General features: G+C 40.4%; 1 protein-coding gene across 3 annotated transcripts in view; it reads left to right on the forward strand.

The window, feature by feature from the left end:
* The window catches only part of LOC110517412 (methyltransferase-like protein 22), a 28,429-nt gene extending 20,059 nt beyond the window's left edge, over positions 1-8,370 (forward strand). For all 3 annotated transcript variants that reach the window (XM_036942122.1, XM_036942121.1, XM_036942123.1), the window contains 3 exons: positions 967-1,069; positions 1,785-1,953; positions 7,971-8,370. In XM_036942122.1, the coding sequence (XP_036798017.1) occupies positions 967-1,069; positions 1,785-1,953; positions 7,971-8,003 (305 nt within the window). In that variant the 3' untranslated portion in view covers positions 8,004-8,370. The remainder of the gene's footprint in view (positions 1-966; positions 1,070-1,784; positions 1,954-7,970) is intronic.
* Positions 8,371-10,854: the final 2,484 nt, after the last annotated feature.

Raw genomic sequence — 10,854 nt, forward strand, 5'->3', positions numbered from 1 at the left:
AACCTGTAGGATCAGGTGTTTAACCGGTAGGATCAGGTGTTTAACCGGTGGGATCAGGTGTTTAACCGGTAGGATCAGGTGTTTAACCGGTAGGATCAGGTGTTTAACCGGTAGGATCAGGTGTTTAACCTGTAGGATCAGGTGTTTAACCGGTAGGATCAGGTGTTTAACCGGTGGGATCAGGTGTTTAACCGGTAGGATCAGGTGTTAACCTGTAGGATCAGTGTTAATGATCTCTGTGGAATGTTAATGATCTCTGTAGAATGTGAATGATCTCTGTGGAATGTCAATGATCTCTGTGGAATGTTAATGATCTCTGTGGAACGTTAATGATCTCTGTGGAATGTTAATGATCTCTGTGGAATGTTAATGATCTCTGTGGAATGTTAATGATCTCTGTGGAATGTTAATGATCTCTGTGGAATGTTCAAGATCTCTGTGGAATGTTCAAGATCTCTGTGGAATGTTAATGATCTCTGTGGAATGTTAATGATCTCTGTGGAATGTTAATGATCTCTGTGGAATGTTAATGATCTCTGTGGAATGTTAATGATCTCTGTGGAATGTTAATGATCTCTGTGGAATGTTCAAGTTCTCTGTGGAATGTTAATGATCTCTGTGGAATGTTCAAGATCTCTGTGGAATGTTCAAGATCTCTGTGGAATGTTAATGATCTCTGTGGAATGTTAATGATCTCTGTGGAATGTTCAAGATCTCTGTGGAATGTTAATGATCTCTGTGGAATGTTAATGATCTCTGTGGAATGTTAATGATCTCTGTGGTATGTTAATGATCTCTGTGGAATGTTAATGATCTCTGTGGAATGTTAATGATCTCTGTGGAATGTTAATGATATCTGTGGAATGTTCAAGATTTCTGTGGAATGTTAATGATCTCTGTGGAATGTTAATGATCTCTGTGGAATGTTAATGGTAATAAACTGTATTTATTTTACATTTGTTCCAGTGTGCTACGATGACGACCTAACAGATGCGCTGTTCCGAACTCTGTACAGAATCTGTAACAACCTCCGTCTCCCCTGTACCACATACCTGTCTATAGAGAAGAGGTAACCTACCTGTACTACATACCTGTCTATAGAAAAGAGGTAACATACCTGTACTACATACCTGTCTATTCTGGCTGGGCCACTCACGGACATTCAGAGACTTTTCCCGAAGCCACTACTGCGTTGTCTTGGCTGTGTTCTTAGGGTCGATGTCCTGTTGGACCATTGCCCCAGTCTGAGGTTCTGAACACTCTGGAGCAGGTTTTCATCAAGGATCTCTCTGTACTTTGCTCCGTTCATCTTTCCCTCGATCCTGACTAGTCTCCCAATCCCTGCTGCTGAAAAACATCGGCACATCAGGATGTTGCCACCACCATGCTTCACTGTAGGGATGATGCCAGGTTTCCTCCAGACGTGATGCTTGTCATTCAGGCCAAAGAGTTCAATCTTGGCTTCATCAGACCAGAGAATCTTGTTTCTCATGGTCTGAGAGTCTTTAGGTGCCTCTTGACAAACTCCTAGTGGGGTGTCATGTGCCTTTTCCTGAGGAGTGGCTTCTGTCTGACCATAAAGGCCTGGAGTGCTGCAGAGATGGTTGTCCTTCTGGAAGTTTCTCCCATCTCCACAGAGGAACTCTGGAGCTCTGTTAGAGTGACCATCAGGTTCTTGTATATATAGATTTATGCTAAATGTAAAAAATAAATCCAGCTCATGTGCCACATCTTGTAATTACAGTCTTTGTTTGTGTGTGCGTGCGTGCGTGTTCGTTCCCCAGGCTGAACTTCACTCTGAGACACATGGACATATCCTGCGAGGCCTACGACCATTTCCGCCACTGTCTGTGTGAGATGCAGGAGCTGAGGGACGGACGGACATGCTTCACAGTGGAGCAGGTCACACCCTCTTTCCCACAGTGTCTGCTGTATGAGCGCATAGAGCAACTGGTGAGAGACAGACAGTTTCATATACACACTTTACTGAACCTGGAAAACCCCCAACAGTATGTTTCTAGTACTATATCCTAAACCCAACAGTATGTTTCTAGTACTGTATCCTAAACCCCTATCCAACAGTATGTTTCCAGTACTATATCCTAAACCCAACAGTATGTTTCTAGTACTATATCCTAAACCCAACAGAATGTTTCTAGTACTATATCCTAAACCCAACAGTATGTTTCCAGTACTATATCCTAAACCCAACAGAATGTTTCTAGTACTATATCCTAAACCCCTATCCAACAGTATGTTTCTAGTACTGTATCCTAAACCCCTATCCAACAGTATGTTTCTAGTACTATATCCAACAGTATGTTTCTAGTACTATATCCAACAGTATGTTTCTAGTACTATATCCTAAACCCCTATCCAACAGTATGTTTCTAGTACTATATCCTAAACCCCTATCCAACAGTATGTTTCTAGTACTATATCCAACAGTATGTTTCTAGTACTATATCCAACAGTATGTTTCTAGTACTATATCCTAAACCCAACAGTATGTTTCTAGTACTATATCCTAAACCCCTATCCAACAGTATGTTTCTAGTACTATATCCTAAACCCCTATCCAACAGTATGTTTCTAGTACTATATCCTAAACCCCTATCCAACAGTATGTTTCTAGTACTATATCCTAAACCCAACAGTATGTTTCTAGTACTATATCCTAAACCCAACAGTATGTTTCTAGTACTATATCCTAAACCCAACAGTATGTTTCTAGTACTATATCCTAAACCCAACAGTATGTTTCTAGTACTGTATCCTAAACCCCTATCCAACAGTATGTTTCCAGTACTATATCCTAAACCCAACAGTATGTTTCTAGTACTATATCCTAAACCCAACAGAATGTTTCTAGTACTATATCCTAAACCCAACAGTATGTTTCCAGTACTATATCCTAAACCCAACAGAATGTTTCTAGTACTATATCCTAAACCCCTATCCAACAGTATGTTTCTAGTACTGTATCCTAAACCCCTATCCAACAGTATGTTTCTAGTACTATATCCTAAACCCAACAGTATGTTTCTAGTACTGTATCCTAAACCCCTATCCAACAGTATGTTTCTAGTACTATATCCTCCTAAACCCCTATCCAACAGTATGTTTCTAGTACTATATCCTAAACCCAACAGAATGTTTCTAGTACTATATCCTAAACCCAACAGTATGTTTTTAGTACTATATCCTAAACCCAACAGAATGTTTCTAGTACTATATCCTAAACCCAACAGTATGTTTCTAGTACTATATCCTAAACCCAACAGTATGTTTCTAGTACTATATCCTAAACCCAACAGTATGTTTCTAGTACTATATCCTAAACCCAACAGTATGTTTCTAGTACTATATCCTAAACCCCTATCCAACAGTATGTTTCTAGTACTATATCCTAAACCCAACAGTATGTTTCTAGTACTATATCCTAAACCCCTATCCAACAGTATGTTTCTAGTACTATATCCTAAACCCCTATCCAACAGTATGTTTCTAGTACTGTATCCTAAACCCCTATCCAACAGTATGTTTCTAGTACTATATCCTAAACCCCTATCCAACAGTATGTTTCTAGTACTATATCCTAAACCCAACAGTATGTTTCTAGTACTATATCCTAAACCCCTATCCAACAGTATGTTTCTAGTACTATATCCTAAACCCCTATCCAACAGTATGTTTCTAGTACTATATCCTAAACCCCTATCCAACAGTATGTTTCTAGTACTATATCCTAAACCCAACAGTATGTTTCTAGTACTATATCCTAAACCCAACAGTATGTTTCTAGTACTATATCCTAAACCCAACAGAATGTTTCTAGTACTATATCCTAAACCCAACAATATGTTTCCAGTACTATATCCTAAACCCAACAGTATCTTTCTAGTACTATATCCTAAACCCAACAGTATGTTTCTAGTACTATATCCTAAACCCAACAGTATCTTTCTAGTACTATATCCTAAACCCAACAGTATGTTTCTAGTACTATATTCTAAACCCAACAGTATGTTTCTAGAACTATATCCTAAACCCAACAGTATGTTTCTAGTACTGTATCCTAAACCCAACAGTATGTTTCTAGTACTGTATCCTAAACCCCTATCCAACAGTATGTTTCTAGTACTATATCCTAAACCCCTATCCAACAGTATGTTTCTAGTACTATATCCTAAACCCCTATCCAACAGTATGTTTCTAGTACTATATCCTAAACCCAACAGTATGTTTCTAGTACTGTATCCTAAACCCCTATCCAACAGTATGTTTCTAGTACTATATCCTAAACCCAACAGAATGTTTCTAGTACTATATCCTAAACCCAACAGTATGTTTCCAGTACTATATCCTAAACCCAACAGAATGTTTCTAGTACTATATCCTAAACCCCTATCCAACAGTATGTTTCTAGTACTGTATCCTAAACCCCTATCCAACAGTATGTTTCTAGTACTATATCCTAAACCCAACAGTATGTTTCTAGTACTGTATCCTAAACCCCTATCCAACAGTATGTTTCTAGTACTATATCCTCCTAAACCCCTATCCAACAGTATGTTTCTAGTACTATATCCTAAACCCAACAGAATGTTTCTAGTACTATATCCTAAACCCAACAGTATGTTTTTAGTACTATATCCTAAACCCAACAGAATGTTTCTAGTACTATATCCTAAACCCAACAGTATGTTTCTAGTACTATATCCTAAACCCAACAGTATGTTTCTAGTACTATATCCTAAACCCAACAGTATGTTTCTAGTACTATATCCTAAACCCAACAGTATGTTTCTAGTACTATATCCTAAACCCCTATCCAACAGTATGTTTCTAGTACTATATCCTAAACCCAACAGTATGTTTCTAGTACTATATCCTAAACCCCTATCCAACAGTATGTTTCTAGTACTATATCCTAAACCCCTATCCAACAGTATGTTTCTAGTACTGTATCCTAAACCCCTATCCAACAGTATGTTTCTAGTACTATATCCTAAACCCCTATCCAACAGTATGTTTCTAGTACTATATCCTAAACCCAACAGTATGTTTCTAGTACTATATCCTAAACCCCTATCCAACAGTATGTTTCTAGTACTATATCCTAAACCCCTATCCAACAGTATGTTTCTAGTACTATATCCTAAACCCCTATCCAACAGTATGTTTCTAGTACTATATCCTAAACCCAACAGTATGTTTCTAGTACTATATCCTAAACCCAACAGTATGTTTCTAGTACTATATCCTAAACCCAACAGAATGTTTCTAGTACTATATCCTAAACCCAACAATATGTTTCCAGTACTATATCCTAAACCCAACAGTATCTTTCTAGTACTATATCCTAAACCCAACAGTATGTTTCTAGTACTATATCCTAAACCCAACAGTATCTTTCTAGTACTATATCCTAAACCCAACAGTATGTTTCTAGTACTATATCCTAAACCCAACAGTATGTTTCTAGAACTATATCCTAAACCCAACAGTATGTTTCTAGTACTGTATCCTAAACCCAACAGTATGTTTCTAGTACTGTATCCTAAACCCCTATCCAACAGTATGTTTCTAGTACTATATCCTAAACCCCTATCCAACAGTATGTTTCTAGTACTATATCCTAAACCCAACAGTATGTTTCTAGTACTGTATCCTAAACCCCTATCCAACAGTATGTTTCTAGTACTATATCCTAAACCCAACAGTATGTTTCTAGTACTGTATCCTAAACCCCTACCCAACAGTATGTTTCTAGTACTATATCCTAAACCCAACAGAATGTTTCTAGTACTATATCCTAAACCCCTATCCAACAGTATGTTTCTAGTACTACATCCTAAACCCCTATCCAACAGTATGTTTCTAGTACTGTATCCTAAACCCAACAGTATGTTTCTAGTACTATATCCTAAACCCAACAGTATGTTTCTAGTACTATATCCTAAACCCAACAGTATGTTTCTAGTACTATATCCTAAACCCCTATCCAACAGTATTTTTCTAGTACTGTATCCTAAACCCAACAGTATGTTTCTAGTACTATATCCTGTTGTAGGTGTGTTGTAGGTGTGTTGAGGCATGACCCCCTCACTGGCCAATCAGAACGTGTTGTAGGTGTGTTGAGGCATGACCCCCTCACTGGCCAATCAGAACGTGTTGTAGGTGTGTTGAGGCATGATCTCAAAATATCCTAAACCCCTATCCAACAGTATGTTTCTAGTACTATATCCTAAACCCAACAGTATGTTTCTAGTACTATATCCTAAACCCCTATCCAACAGTATGTTTCTAGTACTATATCCTAAACCCCTATCCAACAGTATGTTTCTAGTACTATATCCTAAACCCAACAGTATGTTTCTAGTACTATATCCTAAACCCAACAGTATGTTTCTAGTACTATATCCTAAACCCAACAGAATGTTTCTAGTACTATATCCTAAACCCAACAATATGTTTCCAGTACTATATCCTAAACCCAACAGTATCTTTCTAGTACTATATCCTAAACCCAACAGTATGTTTCTAGTACTATATCCTAAACCCAACAGTATCTTTCTAGTACTATATCCTAAACCCAACAGTATGTTTCTAGTACTATATCCTAAACCCAACAGTATGTTTCTAGAACTATATCCTAAACCCAACAGTATGTTTCTAGTACTGTATCCTAAACCCAACAGTATGTTTCTAGTACTGTATCCTAAACCCCTATCCAACAGTATGTTTCTAGTACTATATCCTAAACCCCTATCCAACAGTATGTTTCTAGTACTATATCCTAAACCCAACAGTATGTTTCTAGTACTGTATCCTAAACCCCTATCCAACAGTATGTTTCTAGTACTATATCCTAAACCCAACAGTATGTTTCTAGTACTGTATCCTAAACCCCTACCCAACAGTATGTTTCTAGTACTATATCCTAAACCCAACAGAATGTTTCTAGTACTATATCCTAAACCCCTATCCAACAGTATGTTTCTAGTACTACATCCTAAACCCCTATCCAACAGTATGTTTCTAGTACTGTATCCTAAACCCAACAGTATGTTTCTAGTACTATATCCTAAACCCAACAGTATGTTTCTAGTACTATATCCTAAACCCAACAGTATGTTTCTAGTACTATATCCTAAACCCCTATCCAACAGTATTTTTCTAGTACTGTATCCTAAACCCAACAGTATGTTTCTAGTACTATATCCTGTTGTAGGTGTGTTGTAGGTGTGTTGAGGCATGACCCCCTCACTGGCCAATCAGAACGTGTTGTAGGTGTGTTGAGGCATGACCCCCTCACTGGCCAATCAGAACGTGTTGTAGGTGTGTTGAGGCATGACCCCTTCACTGGCCAATCAGAACGTGTTGTAGTTGTGTTGAGGCATGACCCCTTCACTGGCCAATCAGAACGTGTTGTAGGTGTGTTGAGGCATGACCCCCTCACTGGCCAATCAGAACGTGTTGTAGGTGTGTTGAGGCATGACCCCCTCACTGGCCAATCAGAACGTGTTGTAGGTGTGTTGAGGCATGACCCCCTCACTGGCCAATCAGAACGTGTTGTAGGTGTGTTGAGGCATGACCCCCTCACTGGCCAATCAGAACGTGTTGTAGGTGTGTTGAGGCATGACCCCCTCACTGGCCAATCGGAACGTGTTGTAGGTGTGTTGAGGCATGACCCCCTCACTGGCCAATCGGAACGTGTTGTAGGTGTGTTGAGGCATGACCCCCTCACTGGCCAATCGGAACGTGTTGTAGGTTTGTTGAGGCATGACCCCCTCACTGGCCAATCGGAACGTGTTGTAGGTGTGTTGAGGCATGACCCCCTCACTGGCCAATCAGAACCTGCTCCAGGGCTAAATATGTGGTTGCTTCAAGTTGGGTATTTACAGTCTTTTATATATTGCGTTGTCATCAACTCCAATTCCAATGTTAGACTTTCTCTTTTTCAGGAGTTGTGGAAAGTGACAGCGGTGCCTGTCTAACCCTCTGAGGAGCTGACCTGCTCCTAGACCTGCTCCTTGACCTGCTCCTAGACCTGCTCCTTGACCTGCTCCTAGACCTGCTCCTTGACCTGCTCCTAGACCTGCTCCTAGACCTGCTCCTTGACCTGCTCCTAGACCTGCTCCTGGTGTTTTCGGAGCCTCTTGTGGTCAGTGTTGAGAAGGTATTGATAAAACATATAGATTATTTAGTGAACTAATAGCAGTCATTTCAATCAGGGCAGCTGGACAGCACTGAACAAAGACACTAGGAATGATCTCTGTAAATGAACTCACTTGTTAAATAAGATGTTTTTAAGCTCAGACCAGGGGTCGTGATATATATATATATATATATATATATATATATATATATATATATATATATATATATATATTCACTATATTCTCATTTACTTGCTGTTAGATTGATGTGAACCGGTGAAATGGGACAGCCCCATAGCCTCTGAACGTTTTGTTCCGATGCAAATGATGAGTGATCAGGTAAAACACTGACCTGGGATGCATCCCAAATGGCATCCTATCCTCAATATAGTGCACTACTTTAGACCAGAGCCCTGTGGACCCTGGTCTAGAGCCATATGGACCCTGGTCTAGAGCCCTATGGAACCTGGTCTAGAGCCCTGTGGACCCTGGTCTAGAGCCCTGTGGACCCTGAACCAGAGCCCTATGGACCCTGGACCAGAGCCCTATGGACCCTGGACCAGAGCCCTATGGACCCTGAACCAGAGCCCTATGGACCCTGAACCAGAGCCCTATGGACCCTGAACCAGAGCCCTATGGACCCTGAACCAGAGCCATATGGACCCTGAACCAGAGCCCTATGGACCCTGGTCTAGAGCCCTATGGACCCTGGTCTACAGCCCTGTGGACCCTGGTCTACAGCCCTGTGGACCCTGGTCTAGAGCCCTGTGGACCCTGGTCTAGAGCCCTGTGGACCCTGGTCTAGAGCCCTGTGGACCCTGGTCTAGAGCCCTGTGGACCCTGGTCTAGAGCCCTATGGACCCTGGTCTAGAGCCCTATGGACCCTGGTCTAGAGCCCTGTGGACCCTGGTCTAGAGCCCTGTGGACCCTGGTCTAAAATAGTGCACTATATAGGGACCTATAGAGTCAAATCAAATCAAATCAAATGGACAAGAGTGCACTATAAGGGACCTATAGAGTCCTATGGGACACTACCTTAATGTCTGTTTATAACTTATAAGACATTATTAAATAGCTTGTTAACAATTGAGTAAATAAACTGTTTATCAATCAGTATTTCTAAGTTCATATATTTAATAAAATAAACTACCTAATAATGTTTATATGAGCTTTATAAGCAGACATATAGTGTTAATGATGTGTGTATATTGATACAAGACCACGACACTGTTTATTTCACAATTATACACTCATCTTTTGATTCAAAATGACTAAATAAAATACAAGTTATTGATTTATTTAAACAACAGAAAAATGTCTTTATTAGAATTTGTGAACTTTGATTCATACCGTCTTAAAGGTGCATTCTGGGATTGAAACCACAACCAAGCCTCCACCCGGCCTCTTTTTTTATGTCAACAGCTGAGGAATTGGAACCACTCACAAATTCACAGACGGAGCTACGACTGACCTTCTATGAGATCAGAATGATAGTTTTAACTGTGTTTTCAGGTTTAAAATGACATTCTTTACACACAGTGGAGGATAACAAGCTTGCGTTTTGGGTTCTGATCCGGTAAGACAGTTTAATTAAGCTCCTCAGTCATAAGTGTTATCCGTCAATATACACAGTACGCTCCAAAAGTATTGGGACAGTGACACATTTTCTGTTGTTGTTGTTGTGGCTCTGGACTCCCAACACTTTGGGATTTGAAATGATACAAGGACTACGAGGTTAAAGGTCAGACTGTCAGCTTTAATTTGAGGGTATTTTCATCCATATCAGGTGAACCATTTAGAAATGACAGCGCTTGTTGTAAATAGTCCCCCCCCCCCCCCATTTTAGGGGACGGGAAGTATTGGGACAAATCCACTGGCGTATTAAAGTATTAAACAGTGAAGTATTTGGGCCCATATTCATAGCACCCAATGACTACATCAAGCTTGTAAATCCTATAAATACGAATGGAATGTTTCTAAACATGGATGTTACCATGGTTATGTGGATGTTACCGTGGTTACAGATCATCCTGAATGAACCATGAATATTGATGAGTGAGGAAGTTGGAGACATACATATCATACCCCGCTTCCCCCCCCCCCCCTCCCCAAAAAAAGGAATGATAACTTCCTGTTACCATGTGTGTGTTCTGTACATAGGACTAATCAAACTAGAAACTGAAACAAGTTGCAGGGTTTTAGTTGAGCCACTAGATAGGAGGGTGTTCCAATAATATAACCCTGGTAAGACAAATGGACTCGTTTTTCAGCATCCTGTTGTGAAATGGAAGTGTTTGATTCTAGAGATGAACCAGTGCAATACCCCAGAGTGACCTGCAGGGGGAGCTATGTGTGTTCTGTACAGAGATGAACCAATGCCATACCCCAGAGTGACCTGCAGGGGGAGCTATGTGTGTTCTGTACAGAGATGAACCAATGCCATATCCCAGAGTGACCTGCAGGGGGAGCTCTGTGTGTTCTGTACAGAGATGAACTAATGCCATACCCCAGAGTGACCTGCAGGGGGAGCTCTGCGTGTTCTGTACAGAGATGAACCAATGCAATACCCCAGAGTGACCTGCAGGGGGAGCTATGTGTGTTCTGTACAGAGATGAACCAATGCAATACCCCAGAGTAACCTGCAGGGGGAGCTCTCTGTGTTCTGTACAGAGATGAACCAATGCAATAC

Source organism: Oncorhynchus mykiss, chromosome 13 (genome assembly GCF_013265735.2).
Source record: "Oncorhynchus mykiss isolate Arlee chromosome 13, USDA_OmykA_1.1, whole genome shotgun sequence".
NCBI classification, from domain to species: domain Eukaryota; kingdom Metazoa; phylum Chordata; class Actinopteri; order Salmoniformes; family Salmonidae; genus Oncorhynchus; species Oncorhynchus mykiss.